We start from the raw sequence: 21,424 nt of genomic DNA on the forward strand, positions 1-21,424 counted from the left end.
CATGCATAACTCTTTGAATATTTAAAGTGCTTTGCTTTGAGGGTATTTCCCTGGTTTGAATAAGCCTTAAGGTGTTTATTTACTTTCTCCAGGGCAATATATAACTCTGGTTTACTAATGAAAGTGTTGTTTTCATGAGGATCCCTCTCTCGGCCCTCACCATCATTCTAGTGACACATTACATGGTTGGACCCAGACAGTTTTAATCAACAGCTGTCGCTGATATATTGCAACTGTGCATCGACAAGACCAAATTGGTGCATGGTGTTCCCTCTTTCTACCCAGCAAGAGCAAACAACGTGTGTCCACGACTATTATCACATAACCCACTTCAATCGCTGTGGTTAAATGGACAGCTTCATCTTTATGCATGTGCCCATTTACCGGCTCACAGATTCATTAAGCTGGGGGCGCACTGGCCAAATACAGATTGAACGGCCTGAACACAAGAGACCAGAATGAGATCTGCCGGAAATGAAACAACTGGTCATTTAGCTGCTGTATAAGAATAAGTAACACCTCGTTTAGTTTTGGTTGAGACAGGTATCAGGCTTCTCCACAGGATTACCATTGTCAAAGCCACAGACACAAACAAATAGGAATAGTATTTTACTATTACCTGTACCTCTCAAACATTTCTTCTGTTATTGGCGGATTTTGTGATTTGAGTCATTGGTTGTGCCAAGGATTATTGTATTGGAATTGTTATTTTTCTATTTTCCTGAGCATACCAGGTCATTGTTATTCTCTGAATAAGGTGTTTGTGTATACAAATGGTGTGATGGAAAAACACATTATGTGCAGCTGAATAATTCCCCTGTTTTGTTTTTGTCACCGTGAGATATTAATACTGTAGATCTTATTTTAATTAAGCTCCATACTATCACATGGGCAAAGTTGAATAGGTCGCGACTCCCTAGAGAGGAGGTCTCTCACTGTTTCCGATACCAAACTGCAACAATCTGTTTTAGTAAACCAGTGTGCATAATCTGATTCACTGCTTTTAGAGTTTACTCCATACAAATGGAGTAAGCTTTTTATATAATATTTTGGCTAGAGAGAGTGTGAGAGTGGGCCTTGTATGGAATAAGCTGGGAAGAAATACCTTTCCTGGGCGATGATGGTGATGATCCACAAAGCACAGATTCTTTATTTACTGTATACCATGGATGGGCTTGTATGTCCTTTCCTCTTATCCACAATGACCTACTTCTCTATACTTTCACGTAGTGTATACAGTACATTTATGTCCCTGTGGATAATAGTGTAGGAGTACTGTATTTAAGTTTGTTTTTGAAATGCGAAATATTTTTTTTTAAGGAAACACCTTCAGATCACAAGGGTAAAAGATAATTGTGTAATGTGTTTGTAAAAAAAAAAAAAAACGTTCATCCTCAGTCGCAAAATGATGTTGCGGTTTCTCTTCCTCTCCTTCACTGTACTGCATCTGAAGAACTGCAGTTGCTCCGTGGTTCATTCCTTTTTGCTTTGATTTGATTTGAACTCATTATGCTGACTTGAATTGAACCAGTAATTACAAAATAACTGTTTCTCGCCTGCGCAGAACAATAGGATTGTTAATCGTATTTGCATATTTAGTATGCTCCTTCAATTTATGGAGGGCTGGGTGGAAAATGGGACTGTGTCTGTAAGATTTTCCCAAGACTCAACAACACCCTGTGTGGCATCCTCTAGTTCAAACAGATGATAGTTAGAATGATGAGACACAAACTGGGAGCACTGTGGCTCATTTTCATGCATTTATCAGTCATCTGAAACAGTCTGTATTTTTGAAGGGCTCCTGAGAGTTACTGAGGAATCTTGATCTCACTGTCTTATACTTTAAACAACAACATCGAAGCCATTCTATAGAGATGTCTCTCATACTGTATATTCATAAACAGTCATTTTCAGGCCCAACTGAATGTTTCATTGTCCTCATTACAATTCGGTCGACTGCAGCCATGTCCTGCTGACCTTTCTAAGCATGCAGAAATTACTTGTCTTTTGTTTCAAATACTGTATGTAACATCATAGACATAACAACACACTTTGTTAACAAAGGCTATTAACGTCGCATAGCTCTGCGAATGGTTCAACTGTGCATGTGTCCTCACTATGTGATGAAGATAGATGGGCTCCCAAGTGGCGCAGTGGTCGAAGGCAATGCATCTCAGTGCTAGAGGCGTCACTACAGACCCTGGTTCGATTCCAGGCTGTATCACAACCGGCCGTGATTGGGAGTCCCATAGGGCGGCGCACAATTGGCCCAGCGTCGTCCGGGTTAGGGTTTGGCCGGGGTAGGCCGTCATTGTAAATAAGAATTTGTTCTTAACTGACTTGCCTAGTTAAATAAAGGTTAAATATATATATTTTTTAAAGGTAGTGAAGGTCAATTTTTGTGTCTATGCCCGGCTTACCCTCCCCCCTGGGGGAATGTGTGTTACATCAAACACAGAGAGTAATCAAAAAAACTTCAGATTTTAGATGTCACTGGGGCAGCGGGGCAGAATGCTACCTGATACTGGGGCCAAGACCCACATCTTTCAGCTCGATGCACACTAAATCTGTAACATGGCCTGCAGTTACTCTGCTCAGGTCTGCTATTGATCTTTAAGGTCTCTGTGGAGGCTTATATTTTGGAGGATGGTGGGGGCAGTGGGTGGGAGTTCTCTTTTTTTATTTTTTTATAATACCATCAAGCCCAGATTAACCATGGATTAGGGATCCCCACATAGGGGATAATAATCAGCCTTTGGACCTCATGGTAGCATTGTTTGGAGTTGGACAGAGAATGTGTGTGTGTTAGGGGTGGGTTGTCCGTCCAGACACTGTAAATGTAATCTATTATATTAGAGAATAAATTTGACCTCTCAATACAAAGCAGCAGCAAAAGCAGAAAATCATTATTTAAATTAACTTAATCCTTTGCTTCCATGAACAATGCTTTTTGACTAATTGGAGAAATCATCATGCTTCATTTTTTTTAAAGATTACCTCGTTTTGTATATCTCCTTATCTGTAATGAGTACTAGGTTTAAGCTCATATTACCAATGTTTAATTTCACAAAGTAGGAGGCTTTTTAATCGATCTGATAATGAAGTGATTATTATGTTGCATGTTATTAGTCTTCTTCCTGGTCTGTCTTGTAAGTGCCTCTTTAGTATATTTGTCAGTCAGAAATGTGGGCAAGAGAGTGAATCTTCTATAAAACCTGTTACGATTTGGAGTATCATCAAGTTCACAAGAGCTAGGGTTAGTCTTGTTGATATAGTGAGCAATTAGGTAATGTCCTAAATGATTCAAGCACATTTGAACCGTGGTTCACTCATGTTTTTGAACATACTGTACTTAGCCTTTCACGAAAGCTTATAACTGAGGCTGCAGTTTGTGAATCCAGACGATGTGTGTGGCTAAACCACATTCTCTGTTCCTCAGGTCTGGACATGGCTGAGGTAGCTAGCTATATGTCAGTAATATATACATGGATCACAGAACAGGAGAAAACAACTTGCTGCCATGCTGCCTGGGCTCAATGACTGAAATATATGTCCTGACAAAAAGCATTACATAAATCCTTTTGAATTGAGTTTGTATTGCAGGGCCATGGGGGAAAGTGTGTGGAGGGGCCTTATGTTATTCTGCTATCCAAGAATAGCAAAGCACCCTTTCCTGGCTCAAACAGCCAACTAATCAGCCTGTTACCAACCCTAAGTAAACTTTTGGAAAAAATGGTGTTTGACCAGATACAATGCTATTTCACAGTAAACAAATTTAACATCAGATTTTCAGCACCCTTATAGGGAAGCGCATTCAACATGGACGGTACTTACACAAATAACTGATGATTGGCTGGGAGAAATTGATAATAAAAAGATTGTGGGAGCTGTTTTGTTAGACTTCAGTGCAGCTTTTCACATTATCGATCATAATCTGGTGCTGGTAAAATGTATGTGTTAGGGCACATTGCCTGTTATATTGTGGATTGAGAGTTACCTGTCTAACAGGACACAGGGAGTGTTCTTTAATAGAAGGCTCTACAACATAATCCAGGTAGAATCCGGCATTCCCCAGGGCAGCTACTTTTTAAAATCTTTACAATGACCTGCCACTGGCTCTGAGTAAAGTCTGTGTTTCTATGTATGCTGACTATACACGTCAGATACCACAGCAAGTGAAATCACTGCAACACATAACAAAGAGCTGCAGTCAGTTTCAGAATGGATGGCAAGAAATAAATTAGTCATAAATATTTTAAAAAATAAAAGCATTGTATTTGGAACAAATCAGTCACTAAACCCTAAACCTCAACTACATTTTGTAATGAATATTGTGGAAATTGAGCAAGGAGACTAAACTGGATTGTACACGGAGAGCTAACATCAGTATGTCAATCTCTCCTGGCTCAAAGTGGAGGAGAGATTGACTTCATCACTACTTGTATTTGTGAGTAGTCTTGACATGTTGAATGCACCGTGCTGTCTGTTTAAACTAATAGCACACAGCTCAGACACCCATGCATAACCCACACAACATGCCACCAGAGGTCTCTTCTCAAGTCCAGAACAAACTATGGGAGGCACACAGTACTCCATAGAGCCATTACTACATGGAACTCTATTTCACATCAAGTAACTCATGCATGCAGTAAAATCAGATTTAAAATAAAACTATAAAAAATACACCTTATGGAACAGGGGACACACATACACAGGCACAGACACGCGCATATACACACACGCGCACACACACACACATAATAACATACGCACTATACACACATATACACACAGATTTTGTGTTGTAGATATGTAGTAGTAGAGTAATGGTCTGAGGACACACTTAATGTGTAGTGAAATCTGTTTGCGAAATGTAATGTAATGTTTTTAATTCTATATACACTACATTACCAAAAGTATGTGGACAACTGCTCGTTGAATATCTCATTCCAAAATCATGGGTATTAATATGGAATTGGTCCCCCATTTGCTGCTATAACAGCTTCAACTCTTCTGGGAAGGCTTTCCACTAGATGTTGGAACATTGCTGCAGGGACCTGCTTCCATTCAGCCACAAGAGCATTAGTGAGGTCAGGCACTGATGTTGGGCGATTAGGCTTGGCTCGAAGTTGGAATTACAATTCATCCCAAAGGTGTTTGATGAGGTCAGGGCTGTTGTTGAGGTCAGGGCTCTGTGCAGGCCAGTCAAATTCTTCCACACCGAACTCAACAAACCATTTCTGTATGGAACTCGCTTTGTGCACAAGGGCATTGTCATGCTGAAACAGGAAACGGCCTTGCCAAAATTGTTGCTACAAGGTTGGAAGCACAGAATCGCCTAGAATGTCATTGTGTGCTGTAGCGTTAAGATTTCCCTTCAGGCGCATGAATGATCAGTTCCTGAAGGAAATTTCAGAACAGCGCAAAGTTCTCTACCCACTCTTCAAAGTGATAGAAACGTGTAGCTCTCGTAGTTGAGAAACTGTACATTGATAACCAACTATTCTGAGACACCAAGACTACTCCATGGCTATTCTCGATAATAGTTCCCATAGAGGAGTCGAATACTATCCATGGTAGGGATTGTTATAAAAACAGGAAAACAATAAAATACAACAATTGATAAAGAAATAAACTACAAATACACTATACCATTTAAGATAGAGAATGTTGTAAAATAATATTTATAAATGGATAAAAGACAGCATTAGACGAAAGGACAATTATTTAAATAATACATCTTAAAATATAAGGAACTGGAACACAAAAGTACTCAAAAGCCCGAAATTAGGTAGGAATAAACATGGTAGAGATAAAAACCCAGCAAACAGAGGACAGTATGTGGGTATGTGCGGGTGTATATGTGGGGGGAGTGTTGTTGTGATGGAAGATGGGATGTGTGTTTTTGTGATTGGGAAAGTGTGGTGAGTTAAGTGAGGGAAAAAGGAAAATGGAGCCCATGTGTGTCTGCGAGCAGAAGTTGTGACAGAGAGAGTTTTCAATTTTGTGCAGATATGGGATACACAGTAAATGTTTTAATAAATTACAAATATAGTATATTTATTTATTGTCCTATCATGATGGAACGGTCCCCAACCCTAAACCTAGACACCCACCTGAGCGACCCACAGACTAAGGAGAAGTCCTCATCTGTTTTTTAGGCCTACTGCAAGTAGCCTATACGCAGCCAAGGCAGAAAGATGAACGCAGTCAGAGACCCACTAAGCAGCACCGCCCCTCAAGATCTGAGCCTGCCTGGCAGGGTTGGACCAACAAAGCCAAAGCCCCGGGTGGGTGAGCATAATATACAAGGAATTTGCTAATGAGAACTTTTATGACCTTGTTCCTAGCCGGTGGGAATTCTGGTGGAGACTACCAACCAGGTAGTGGCAGTGCTCGCAACACTAGCTGCAGTAACCCATGGAGAGGGAGTCACACTCGGACAATCAGATAGGGGGCAAAGGATTGTGACCCTGGCGGCACAAAATAATCAAAAGGTCTGACTGCTCAGAGATGCTTGGGAAAATGGTCACAACGGGGTACCAGCGTGTACAGTGGGGCAAAAAAGTAGTTAGTCAGCCACCAATTGTGCAAGTTCTCCCACTTAAAAAGATGAGAGAGGCCTGTAATTTTCATCATAGGTACACTTCAACTATGACAGACAAAAATATTTTTTATGAATTTATTTGCAAATGATGGTGGGAAATAAGTATTTGGTCACCTACAAACAAGCAAGATTTCTGGCTCTCACAGACCTGTAACTTCTTCTTGAAGAGGTTCATTAATCTAAAGGGTCTAAATGATGATGATCCACGCTTCTTTGAAAATATATAAAATAATTTATCAAGCCTACAAGCAATACAAGACTCTATTACTATGGTGGGAGATTATAATACGGTTTTAAATACCTTCATGGGTCGTAAAGGAAATCACTAGTGGATATATGGAGGCGTAAATATCCTGAACTAGCCAAATCAAACTTAATTTGTCACAGGCTCCGAATATGACAAGTGTAGACCTTACCACAAAATGCTTACTTACAAGCCCTTAACCAACAATGCAGTTCAAGAAGAGTTAAGAAAATATTTACTAAATAAACTAAAGTAAAAAATAATAACATAACAATAGCGAGGCTATATACAGGGGGTACCGGTACTGAGTCAGTGTGCGGGGGTACAGGTTAGTTGAGGTAATTTGTACATGTAGGTAGGGTGGAAGTGACTATGCATAGATAATAAACAGCGAGTAGCAGCAGTGTACAAAACAAATGTAGGGGGGTGCAGGGGTGTCAATGTCTGGTGCCCATTTTATTAGTTGTTCAGCAGTCCCATGGCTTGGGGTAGAAGCTGTTAAGTAGCCTTTTGGCCCCATACTTGGTGCTCCGGTACTGCTTGCCATGCGGTAGCAGAGAAAACAGTCTATGACTTGGGTGACTGGAGTCTTTGACAATTTTTTGGGCCTTCTGCATATATATATATATATATATATATATGCAACCGGTCAGGATGCTCTCGATGGTGCAGCTGTAGAACTTTGTAAGGATCTGGGGACCCATTCCAAATCTTTTCAGTCTCCTATGGGGGAAAAGGTTTTGTCGTGCCCTCTTCACGACTGTCTTGGTGTGTTCGAACCATGATAGTTTGTTGGTGATGTGGTGATGTCGATATTTCATGTAGTCCACGATCAGCTCCGTTGTCTTGCTCACATTGAGGGAGAAGTTGTTGTCCAGGCACTACACTGCCAGTTCTCTGACCTCCCTATAGGCTGTCTCATAGTTGTCGGTGATCAGGCCTACCACTGTTGTCATCAGCAAGCTTAATGATGGTGTTGGAGTATTGTTTGGCCACGCAGTCGTGGGTGAACAGGGAGTACAGGAGGGTACTAAGTACACTCCTCTGAGGGGCCCCAGTGTTGAGGATCAGCGTGGCAGACGTGTTGTTGCCTACCCTTACCACCTGGGAGCAGCTCGTCAGGAAGTCCAGGATCCAGTTGCAGAGGGAGGTGTTTAGTCCCAGGGTCCTTAGCTTAGTGATGAGCTTCGTGGGAACTATGGTGTTGAGCGCTGAGCTGTAGTCAATGAACAGCATTCTCACATAGGTGCTAGTTTTGTCCAGGTGGGAAAGGGCAGTGTGGAGTCGAGATCTGTGGATCTGTTGAGGCGGTATGCGAATTGGAGTGGGTATCTTTGCTTGTTTGATGGTTCGTCTGAGGGGATAGCGGGATTTCTAAAAGCATTCAGATTAGTGTCCCACTCCTTGAAAGCGGCAGCTCTAGCGTTTAGCTCGATGCGGATGCTGCCTGTAATCCATGGTTTCTGGTTGGGATATGTATGTATGGTCACTGTGGAGACAACGTCGTCGATGCACTTATTGATGAAGCCGATGACTGAGGTGGTATATTCCTCAATGCTATTTAATGAATCCCAGAACATACTGGTACTTCCTGCTTTACTTTTTGCTAGTAAGCAGGAATCGAGACAGAATTATGGTCAGATTTGCCAAATGGAGGGCGGGGGAGAGCTTTGCATGCATCTCTGTGTGTGGAGTAAAGGTGGTCTAGAGTTTTTTTCCCTCTGGTTGCGGATGTGACATGCTGGTAAAAATTTGGTAAAACTGATTTAAGTTGGCCTGCATTATTAAAGTCCCCGGCCACTATGAGCACGCTTCTGGATGAGCATTTTCTTGTTTGCTTATGGCCATATAGAGTTGTTTTAGTGTGGTCTTACAGCTACAAATAATATAGATGAGAACTCTCTTGGTAGATAGTGTGGTCTACAACTTATCATAAGGTACTCTACCTCAGGCGAGCAATACCTCGAGACTTCTTTAATATTAAACATTGCGCACCAGCTGTTATTGAAAAATAAACACACCCCCCCCCCCCCCCCCCTCGTCTTACCAGACTTCTTCTCTGTTCTGCCCGTGTATGGAAAATCCAGCCAGCTCTTTATTATATTAGTGAGATATACATGGCGGATGCTCAATCAAGCCTGTCTTCTTGACTACCTTCGTATGTCATTTTCGCTGGCACCAAAAGTTTAAAAAGTGTTGATCGAGGACAGAATGCGGTCAGACACTTATTTAGACCTCATGGCTTGGTTTTTGCTCTGACATGAACTGTCAACTATGGGATATTATATAGACAGTTGTGTGCCTTTCCAAATCATGTCCAATCAACTGAATTTACTACAGGTGGACTCCAATCAAGTTGTAGAAATCTCAAGGATGATCAATGGAAACAGGATGCACCTGAGCTCAATTTCGAGTCTCATAGCAAAGGGTCTGATTACTTATGTAAATAAGGTATTTCTGTTTTTTGTTTTAATAAATTTGCAAAAATGTCTAAAAACCAAGCCATGAGGTCGGAAGGAATTGTCCGTAGAGCTCTGAGACAGGATTGTGTAGGGGGACAGATCTGTTGAAGGGTACCAAAATATTTCTGTAGTATTTTATGGTCCCCAAGAACACATTGGCCTCCGTCATTCTTAAATGGAAGATGTTTGGAACCACCAAGACTTCCTACAGCTGGTCGCCCGGCCAAACTGAGCAATCGGGGGAGAAGGGCCTTGGTCAAGGAGGTGACCAAGAACCCGATGGTGACTCTGACAGAATTCCAGAGTTCCTCTGTGGAGATGGGAGAACCTTCCAGAAGGACAACCATCTCTGCAGCATTCCACCAATCAGGCCTTTATGGTAGATTGGCCAGACGCAAGCCACTCCTCAATAAAAGGTTGATGACAGCCTGCTTGGAGTTTACCAAAAGGCACCTAAAGGACACTCAGACCATGTTTTTCAGCGGCAGGGACTGGGAGACAAGTTAGGATCGAGAGAAAGATGAACAAAGCATAGTACAGAGAGATCCTTGATGAAAACCTGCTCCAGAGCGCTCAGAACCTCAGACTGGGGGCAAAGGTTCACCTTCCAACAGGACAACGATCCTAAGCACACAGCCAAGACCACGTTGGAGTGGCTTCGGGACAAGTCTCGAATGTCCTTGAGTGGCCCAGCCAGAGCTCGAACTTAAACCTGATCTAACATCTTCGGAGAGACCTGAAAATAGCTGCGCAGCGATGCTCCCCATCCAACCTGACAGAGCTTTCGAGGATTTGCAGAGGATAATGGGAGAACTGGTGTGCCAAGTTTGTAGCATCATACCCAAGAAGACTCAAGGCTGTAATTGCTGCTAAAGGTGCTTCAACAAAGTACTAAGTAAAGGGTCTACTTATGTAAATGTCATATTTCAGTTTTTTTTCTCCAAAAGCCTATTTTTGCTTAGTCATTGTGGGTTACTGTGTGTAGATTGATGAAGATTTGTATTTCTTTTTTCCATTTTAGAATAAGGCTGTAACGTAACAAAATGTGGAAAAAGTCCAGGTGTCTGAATACTTTCCAAATTCACTATATATTTAAAATAACAAATTTATAAAAAAGTATATAAGGGGGATTGGAAATTATACAGACAATTACATTGATAGAAGTACTGTATATGCAATATTAATGCTGTTCCACCCCCAAGAAAAGATTGATAAATAAAATAAAGGATTTCCCTTCACTGGAACTAAGGGGCCTAGCCCGAACCATGAAAGACACCCCAGACAATTATTCCTCCTTTACCAAACTTTACAGTTGCCACTATATATTTTGGCAGGTAGCGTTCTCCTGGCATCCGCCAAATTCCAGATTAGTCCGTCTGACTGCCAGATGGTGAAGCGTGATTCACCACTCCATAGAACACATTTCCCTCATACCACCCTCATGGAGTCTGTTTCTGACCGCTTGAGCAGACACATGCACATTTGTGGCCTGCTGGGGGTCATTTTGCAGGGCTCTGGCAGTGCTCCTCCTTGCACAAAGACGGAGGTAGCGGTCCTGCTGCTGGGTTGTTGCCCTCCTACGGCCTCCTCCACGTCTCCTGATGTACTGGCCTGTCTCCTGGTAGCGCCTCCATACTCTGGACACTACGCTGACAGACACAGCAAACCTTCTTGCCACAGCTCGCATTGATGTGCCATCCTGGATGAGCTGCACTACCTGAGCCACTTGTGTGGGTTGTAGACTCCGTCTCATGTTACCACTAGAGTGAAAGCACCACCAGCATTCAAAAGTGACCAAAACATCAGCCAGGAAGCATAGGAACTGAGAAGTGGTCTGTGGTCACCACCTGCAGAACTACTCCTTTTTTGGGGGTGTCTTGCTAATTGCCTATAATTTCCACCTGTTGTCTATTCCATTTGCACAACAGCATGTGAAATTTGTCAATCAGTGTTGCTTCCTAAGTGGACAGTTTGATTTCACAGAAGTGTGATTGACTTGGAGTTACATTGTGTTGTTTAAGTGTTCCCTTTATTTTTTTGAGCAGTGTATATATATATATATATATATATATATATATATATATATATATATATATATATATATGGTAACTGCCTACATTTGTCTAGAAGAGTAGCTGCTGCCTTAGCTCTTTAGCCACACACACCAGTGATGTGTTTGGTGTTAAAAAGGGAACTGTGTGAGAGAATGCATGTTCAGTTAGCCTATTGGGTATTAGTTAGTTTTTATGATTGTGCAAGAATAGAAACCTGGTTTTGTTGAGAATTAAAAGCCTGGCTTTTATGAAAGATCCCAAAAGTTACACAGATCCTAACACAGAGGTGTTATATCCCTTCCTGTGATTGAATATAATTTGTTATGGTCTCTTCGTACACTGGTAAGATTAAACCATATGTCAATGATTCCAACATTGCTGTTCTTTGGCACTGTTTTGTGTGAAAATTAAATTGCCATGACAAGGATGGACCTGTTGCACAGAATGACATTCCAGCAAGCACATAACATGCTGAGGACCATATGTTTCTTAGAGCTTGGTGAGAGTGTGGTTGTTCTATGGTTATTTTGCATACAACCTTCCCACAACGTTCTGGGAACGGTGCAGGATAGTTGCTTGGTTTTGGAAAATTCTCAGCACGTTTAAGGAACAAAATAACGTTACTTTCTTGGTATTTCATTACTCTAGCAGAACGTTTCCTAAAAGTTCAAACATGGTTACATTTCATACAATTTTGGTAATGTTCTAGGGATGTTCTCCAACTGGTTTAACATTGGGAATGTTCTCAAATAGTTCAGAGAACATTAAGAAACAACGTTCCTCTGTGGGAATTTCAGTACTGCAGTGTAATGTTTCCTTATGGTTCTATTTAAATTAAAGTTCTCAAATTGTACAGAGAATGTTAAGAAAACATTCCATAAAAACCACAAGCAAACTTTAGTAACATTCAGAGAACGTTCTAAGAACGTTATTTAAAAACATATATTCGGTTTTCAGCATCAAGAAAACTCTATACTCTATCTGTGATATTAATACGTTCTTGTTCCCTTTGGAGTTTCATCTGTTTGAATAGACTCAAATGAGCAGCTTTGTATGAGTTTAGAAAAACAGCTCCACCCTGGTAATGCATTGGACTAATTCCATGGCTAGAGATCAAAGTATCATAGGTTTGAATCTCACTGACGCTGTGCCACAAAAGTAAATAAATGTGTTTGCATGTTTAATTGCTAAAGCAAATTAATTTACATGTGTCCTATCTGTGCTTGGAGTTCAAAACAGTTCACCAAAACTAAGCTAGTAGTGTTCTCAGAAAGTTATTTAATTTCCGTTCTCAGAACATTAATAAAACTTTCAAGGAATCATAGTAAAACACTATCAGAACCTCCCTGCAACATAAAAAACAACTTTCCCAGAACAGACTAAATGTTCTCAGAACGTTTAAAAAAACATTACGTTTTACCGGTCAGGACACTTATGGCGTCGTTGTTTTTGGGAAACCAAAAACGTACGTTCCCACAACTTCCAAGGAACCATTTCACTTCCTCTGACTCACTCTTTTCCTGCAAGCAGCAGAGGAGGTTTGTTTCTTCAGTGAGAAGCAGTTTTCTACTGCACTGTATATGAACAAAGATATTGCAAGCTTCATAAGGGTTGTAGATTCCCCCCCCCCCCCCCTAAAAAGAATTAGAAATTAATCTAATATCTCCACTCAGAATGATATAATTAGGCAAATTCTTAGTGCCGTTAAATTGGAAAGGTATTTGAGAAGGATCAAAACATTTGACAGACGACAGCGGTAGAGACAGTAGTGGAAGTTCTTATAATGATTTTTTTTTTTAGGGCTCTATTCGATCCGCATCGCAGAAATTTAAAAGCAATGTTTCTGCCTCAGCGGAGACTGCATTCACGGTAAACACTCCATATTTCGGCTCAATTGGAAATTGCTTTTACTTTTCTATCGCAGAATCTGTAACGCTTTATAGATGGAATAGAGCCCTTCGTTACTTCGCTGTTACATTGTGTTCACTGTACATAAAAATATGAGTCTCCATTTATGCACCTGTCTGAATATAAAAAATAACAAGATTAAAACATCACAATCCTCTCATCTCCTGTCTTCACCCTCCAGTGACCACAGAACAGTTCTTTGAAACCTTGGGCCATGCACTGGTGGGGTAATCAGCTTTCAGCCCCTACCCACCTCGTGATGAACTTCGTCTGGAATCTTTAAATAAGGACTGGTTCATTAATAAATGTCTTTGAGTTCAAATGTGCACAATTAACAATGTTATAGAGAGAGCCTGTCTGGAGACAATCTTTTGATGGCCACCCATAATGCTGAAGATAAAAGATCAAGGTCTGCTCGCCTACAATCCAACTCCCCCTCCCCTTTACATAATACATCAGAATGATCCTCAACAAGGTAATAAGGGCTAATAGTTCACAGAGAAGTGTGTCAGGGAAGATATGTACAGTGTAGATGAAATGACAAGGAATACCTCTAGGTTGTTGAGACAGAAATGTATTAATCAGAATAACCCTTGTTAATCTTGGTAACATCTTGTGCACTTCAAAAGGCTACAGGCCCTATAGGTGGGTTGAGTCACAGGTGATTTCATTATTATCCTTTGTGTGTTGCCATGTTTTGCTGAGAGACCCCACAAGATCCCCCAGACATCTCACTGGAAATGAGCCTATCTACTGTTTCATTTCCTCCTATTAATTGAGTAATTCTGTCTGTCTATCTCTCCCCGCCTTGCCTCTCTGTCTCCCCCTCTCTCTGTCTCTCTCTCTCTCTGTGTCAGACGAACAAGGCAGTGTCTAAGGGGGACTTCCACTTGGCCAGCTCCAACTCCAGACGTGCCCTCTTCCTGGCTGTGCTGTCAATCACCATCGGCACAGGCATATATGTGGGCGTGGCTGTAGCGCTCATCGCATACCTCTCCAAGAACCACCACTTGTAGCCTTGCCCTGGCCCCACCCCCTGCACTACAGGGGGGGGGGGGGGGGGGGGGGGGGGGGGGGGGTGGTTCACTTGGGGGCAGTTTAACAATGGAATTTAGGCCTGCAAACTATGGGACTATCAGGATGAACAGAACCTGGCCATATGGTTGACTCAATTCATGGGATGTAACATAAGAGGGTTATGATATGGAAAATAGTCTTATAATGGTCAAGTCATTCTCTCATTTTGACAACGAAAAACTGGGAACTCGTTAGTCGTTCCATACACAACTGAATATTTTGTTCTTCAGATGTCTAAAATTGGTGTGTGAGTTTTACCAAGGCAAGACACATCCTTTGAGAGGTCAGACCAACCTGCACTAAATATTACCTGTACCAAGGGCATAGTGTTAGTTTACGGGGCATGCTCTCTGCTCGGTTAACGGTGAGTTGTTGAGTGGGCTGCTTTATGTTCAGCTACATTTACCGCACTATCAGTCACATTTGGCAGCTCCTGTCGAGTATAAAGAGGGTGGATAAAAGTGCTTTTAAAGCTGTCACTCATCCATACATTCAACCTGTATACATGTATTCTACATCACATTGAATTGATCTGTGGAAGTCGCATAGTAGACACTGCAGCTCACTTATTAAGTAAGGTGATGGTCTATATACTGCACTCTAATACAGTATCTTGGTGGTCCTATTATCTCAAGGGAGAACTGATGTGTCCTCACGGCACAATATTTTTTAACACATGCCACACACCTGAAATGTGGAGCTTTGTTGTAACCCTACGACAACATGCTTTTGTGTTTCGTCAGGGAGATCAAGTGCACAGGCTTGCAGCTCTCTGACAGAACCTGCTTACACAGAGATACCTCCATGTTGATAGGCACAAATCACTAAGGAAGAGAAAGCAGACAAGTCTTTGGAGGCAGAAGCCATGCTGTAAATACCTCGATACATGCCTAACTGCAATATTATTTTTTTTGCAATACTATTTATTTTCCTGTTGTAAACTGCTACTATGTATGGGCGGCACGTAGCCTAGCAGTTAAGAGCGTTGGGGCGGTAACCAAAAAGGTTGCTGGTTCGAATCCCCGAGACGACTAGGTGGGAAAATCTGTCTATGTGCCCTTGAGAAAGGCACTTCACCCTAATTGCTCCAGAATTGCCATCAATAATGGCTGATCTCTGGCTGTGACCCCACTTTCTGAGGGTGTCTCAGGGGGAGTGAGTTATGCAAAAAACACATTTCCAATTCACACATATGTATAATACACACTTGTACATGTGTGAAGTAGGACAAATGTAATGATTATTATGTCAAAACTGTCGATTTTGGGGGGGAAACTCATTGGACTCAGTGTTTGACATAAAAGTGCTTGCAAATTAAATGTATTTCCATAAAAAAAATGGCTGATTTCACAGTCTGACTTGGGTTAGTTCAGCTGCTAAAATTATAGTTTTTTTCCTTCATGCACACAGTATTACCACATTAAGTAATATGGTCTTGCAGGTTAGGCTATTTTGTTGCAAATACTGTACAGTATAAAATACTTTAAAAAAAATACTATGTGCAATGTAAAGGCTTCTAACAAACAAAAATATTACTTGAACACACCAAAAGATTATTAGTGTTTATTGAGGTCAATATAGACATACATTATGGACCCTGCTCAAGCATCAGGTTTCTCCACTCACTCCCCTAACTCCCTATCCTCTCCTCCACTGCACACACACTATTGCAACTCTATTACACCCAGCCTTGCACCCAAGAATGACTAATCACCTGCACGCACTGTGCATATTTCATGGCAGCAGAAACATCTCACTGCTTGTCAGAAATATTAGCTTGCCAGGCGCCCAGATGATTTATACATTTGACATGACATTGCGGGCACCTTAATTGCTCCAACCCCTCTTCTTCTGTCCCTCCTATATGATATGAGAGTGTGGGATTGGGTGATTGGAGGTTTGGTGAGTGGGACCCTGTGGACACGATCAGAGGGAGGCCGGGTTTCTCTCTAATTAATGAAAACGTAATTCAGCTCAGAGCGGATGTTCCGCTGGCTGTAATTAACGCGTCTCTATGTGCTTGCCAAGACTTCAATGTCGGGGGGGGGGGGGGGCTATAGTTGTATCATATCTATATATGACATGAGAGAGACTCAGTGGTTAAGGCCTATTGTACTCAAAACAAATTGTATTCGTCACATGCTTCCTAAACAACAGATTGTAGACTAACAGTGAAATGCTTACTTACATGGCCCGCCCCAACAACGCAGAGAGAAAGACAATAGAGAAGTATAATACGTAACCATAAAAATAATACCAAAAGGCTATCAGGCTCTGGTTGAGTTATTGCAGGCAATAACAACAGCCATTCTGTAAATGCAAGGAGGATTGATGGTAAAGAAGACACCTACCACCTATAGCGTTTATGGCTATAGACCCGGAATGGTTAAGATACCCTTTTTTAGAAGGCACGGGGAAATTGGATTGCAACAATAACCATGGAAATCAATAGCCTATTCCAATATCGGTATTGTCTAGACCTCCAACATGTGTTACGATACGATAAAGAAGCAGATGAGACACTCTTTTGCATTTGGCCATCAAAGTATTGGACTCGACCGTACACTGACCTTTAACATGTATTGACAGCACTGGAACAATGCATTAGAGCTCTCATTGTTAAACAGAGGGCCCCTTATCACCAGAAAACTAACAAGCAACTCCAAGGCAAAGAGCTGCCAATAGGGATAAACGCCTGCTGCTAACATCTGTGTGCTAAGAGCAGCCCACAACCCTATCTAATAAGGGGTGAAATGGTGGAGGGTTGGAGAGCGGGGGACTGAGGGAGTGGGGGAAGATGGGTAATTAGCTTAATGCACAGTGGCTTCAACAATGTTTTTGTTAACTAGCAGGACATCTGATTTGAAAAGCAGAGATGATGATTGCGCAGTCTATTCATATCTGCATTGTCGTATCCTCTAAAACATGTGAAGGGCATTGATTATGGTTGTGTACTGTAAGACTGCACTTTGAGGCAGAGTTGGCAGGGTAAGATCTAAAAGGAGATATGTTTTAATTCAAATGTCGATTTGCACAACACCCCCATTTGACACTTAACTCTCAATGTCAATCATTGAGTCAAATACAGTGTTCGGCTCCAGAGATTTGATAGGTTAGACAAAATATGTATAGTAGCACTAGCTACAATACATATCATTGCTGGTCTCAACCAGCAACAAAAAGTGAATGAAATGAGAAGTTGCTACCATTCATCACATGGTGTGGTTCTTGTGGCGAGGAGGAATCTAGTCGATGAATGACAGCAGCTGTTTTTCTCCCAAGGCTCATTAATTGTAAATGAACAGTGATTGAGTTTTCTTCCACAGAAAAACTTGGCCTGGCTGGGCTCTGTTGAGGAGGAGACACAGAGGGACAGACAGGTTTACATTAGCTTTTGCAGCAGTTTGACATTTGTGACTCGTTTTATGAAACTAGGTGTATGTCGCGCGTCACTACTTCACAGGAGAGCCATTTGAACATAAACTTTAAAAAATATATATATCATTTTATGGCAGAAATGCATTTTGGAACATGTGAACTTTCACGTGCCTTAATAACAAACTTGTATGCCATCTGTAAATACGAATAAATACGAATAGTTGGTTTAGCCACTGAAAAAGACAGGAACCTTTCCACTAGCCATGATTGGCTGAGATAAAGGCTGAACATGCAGAGAGATGAGTTTGTAGCACGCTTCTGTCTATAACATGAGCTGGTCAGTACGTGTATGTAATTTCCTTTGTAATGCTGCTTTTTTGAAATATATCACATAGTAGAACTACAAAAGTGTTGCTCTCCACTTTCTGGAAGACCCAGTTTTGAAATCAGTGGAATGCCTGGTGCAATTAAGAGTATGATAGCTAAGGAGATGGAGAAAAATCTCACGTTTAAATGCAAATATGCAGAGGGAGTCGAAAAGAGAACACAGAAGGCTGTTGTAAAAAACACTTGTCTCCGGATAACATCTTCAAACTAAGGGCAACCATGGCACCTGTGACAGAGAGGGAGATGCGTCCATCCATGTATACGGGTAAGATAGTCTAGCTAGCTACATTTTCAGATATTATACGTTCCTAATTTTGTCAAAGTCGTTTTCATTTAAAGTTCAAACTTACTGTTAGCTAGCTAGCTAAAGTTAGCTTGCTGGCTTGCTAGCTAACGTTACATTACGTGTATGATCTGTGTAGTAATATTAATTGTTTCTCAGAGCCATTTACATTGCTAGTTATAGCCTAATGTTAGCTAGCTAGCTAACATTGAACCTGGTTGGTTAGCTACCTGCAGATTCATGCAGGGTAGTAATGTTATGAGTTGGGATTATGGTTCATTGTTTAGCTAGCTAGCTACATGTCTAAACAAAAGACTCCACTATGCAAGTAACTATTTCACTACACCGTCTGTATCCTGTGCATGTGACAAATAAAGTTTATCAAATGAAATCATAGTATGTGTTTACTAGAGACGGTAATGTGAAGAACATGACCTGCACCAAAGTCAAATTAGGATATAACGTTAGGCCAATGAGACAATGTCCAAGTGAAAAAAATATCCGGTAGAATGCCCTGCTTTTATTTCGTCACACTCACAACCGTAAGCTATTTTCTGTAATTGGCTCGACATTCATTTGTAAATAATGATTTTGTTGTGAGTTTATTTTCCTGTAATAATGAAAACAAATTAGCTAAAGTGAAGACGTTGTCAGCTATATGATAATTATTTGAACTGGCTAGCCAGCTAACTTAACATTAGCTAGTTAGTTAACAAGCTAGAAACTAACCAAAACATTGTTTAGAAAGTTTATTTTAGTAGCCTGGTTTGATAGATTGACATATACTCATTTCATTTTTAAACAGGTGGGTTTATTGGTGTTAAAATACACTAGTTATGATATTTTGAAACACCAGGCTGATGTCATGCAACCTGTAGTTTTTGTGTTTATACTTTTTCATAACGACAAGTTTGATGTCGGATGACAATCGAATGTTCAGGGTGTCACTGCAACAACTGTCCATAGATGTAGTATAAACCAACCTTTAGTCTTGAAATCTTTGGTTGGTTAGTACATTACATGGCCTCACATGTGAATCCTTAAAAAGATGGGTGGGGCTAAGGCTTAAGAGGGTGTGAACAATGCTGAATGGGTGTAGACAAAGAAGCGCTCTCCAGTTGGTTCACAAAAATATTCAAGGGCCATTTTCTCATAGTGAGGTTACACGTTTATCAACTTTCAAACCAGAATTACTGAATTACCAGAATTACTTTCCCATTGTTCCTCAACTGTAGTGTATGATATACCATTTTCTAGCTCTGAGTCTTTACTTTTATCCAATGTAAAAAATACAATTTCAAATTTTGTTACATAAGACCGAATCGAGCTGGTCGGTCACATTTACACCTGTTTATGTTCAAGAAGGAATAAGGCAAGGAAAGGATGAGAAAGGGGATTATTTTTTAAATGAATTATACATTATAATATTTTGTCATGGAAAATGTATGCAAACGAGAACCAATGCTGTGGGTAACTGGAAATGTATAGTTTTTATCATTATACACTGCCCCTAATAATGTACATTACATTACGGGAGGTCTGAGTTCTTTTCCATTGATGCAACACTGTGGTTTGGGCTGCCGTTAATTAAGAAGAAACGTCAACCTAGATCTGTAGTGTGTGCATCCTCTCCCTTGAGCTAAAGGGTTAATTATGATTAAATAGACATATTGTCCCTAAGATCCATTTTAGAGTCACATAGAATATCTGCCACATGAATAAGGTATGAATAATGGGCACGAATGTATACACGCGCACGCAAGCACACTCACACACACACACACACAGGTATATTGTGCATAACTACCTGCAAAGGACAACACATAAATAATTGCACAAATAAATACATTATCTATATGATACAGAGCCAGGTGTGCATCTCAACCCTCCACTCAGATGCTTCACCCAAAATTCAATATAATCATCATATGGGTCAGTTAAAGATTGCTGAGATTAAGCTATTCATAATACAGCATAAGTAGCAAAGAAAAAGGTCCTAGCTTTACCCTTTTCAATTAATTCTAAAGGGTTCGCTCACGGGTTTCCATGACAGCTGCAAATGTTAATGAATGTGCAAGTGGTGCATCAATGTACAAGAGCCCACTGCTGTGGCACGGAGCAGTGATGACTCAACCCACTTCTCTCATCTTTGAATGATTTGTTCATCCAGTCTTCTCCGAGGCCAACAACTCTCTCGATGGGCCAGTAGTTGTGAGAAGTGGTCGGGGAGCAAGGCAAGTCAACAGGAGGTTGTTGTGTACTCTGATACAGAATCGGGCACTTGTGTTCCAACTGGGTCATCATGGCTAGTGTCATATTATCTCATGAACAATACAGGCACTGTGGCTAATCAGATGTTAGCCTGAAATTAACAATCAGAGTTGGGTCACCTCACATACACAGAGCATTACTTTCTCTCCTCCACTTATGTGTTCCCCGCTTATGCCGTAGAGAGTTCCTGTGAGATCACAGACGCCAAGCTCTTCTGGGCGGTTCCGTCATACTGTACGCCGAGAGAAAGGAAGAAGGCAACCACGGCCCTGCCTCACTGAGGATCAGAGCAGCAGACCCAAATGCTTTTGATCAAGCCCTGCCTTTAGGGAGGGGGTAGGGGGGAGGGGTATAGTCAGGCATGTCTGCACAGTGGAGACCAAGCCCTGCCTTTAGGGAGGGGGGAGGGGTCTAGTCAGGCATGTCTGCACAGCGGAGACCATGCTTGAGACACTCAGCATACCACACCATTGTTGTAGCTACGTACTGTATTCTGCAATTCTGGCTTGACCCTTTAGTGAGAGTCTGAACAATGCCTGAAAGAAAACTCTTTGGTGGAAATGCAGTTACTTGTGTGTACTGATGCAATAATTTCACTTGGATGTTTGTATTACATTATAATGTACTGTATTTGATTATTAAATGAATCAGCAATATGAATGCAACCGACCACAGGTTAAACTGAAACTTCAGACACAATAATGAGGATTTCTGATCAGTGATGCAATGTCATCTGGTTAAGAGGGAGACAAC

The 21,424-nt window shown here is 41.2% G+C and overlaps 1 protein-coding gene across 1 annotated transcript in view; it reads left to right on the forward strand.

The window, feature by feature from the left end:
- LOC139381718 (synapse differentiation-inducing gene protein 1-like) overlaps positions 1-15,690 on the forward strand; it is a 33,478-nt gene extending 17,788 nt beyond the window's left edge. The window contains exon 4 of the mRNA XM_071125445.1: positions 14,133-15,690. Within this exon, the coding sequence (XP_070981546.1) occupies positions 14,133-14,291 (159 nt within the window). The 3' untranslated portion in view covers positions 14,292-15,690. The remainder of the gene's footprint in view (positions 1-14,132) is intronic.
- Positions 15,691-21,424: the final 5,734 nt, after the last annotated feature.

This window comes from Oncorhynchus clarkii, chromosome 23, assembly GCF_045791955.1.
Source record: "Oncorhynchus clarkii lewisi isolate Uvic-CL-2024 chromosome 23, UVic_Ocla_1.0, whole genome shotgun sequence".
In the NCBI taxonomy this organism is placed as follows: Eukaryota; Metazoa; Chordata; class Actinopteri; order Salmoniformes; family Salmonidae; genus Oncorhynchus; species Oncorhynchus clarkii.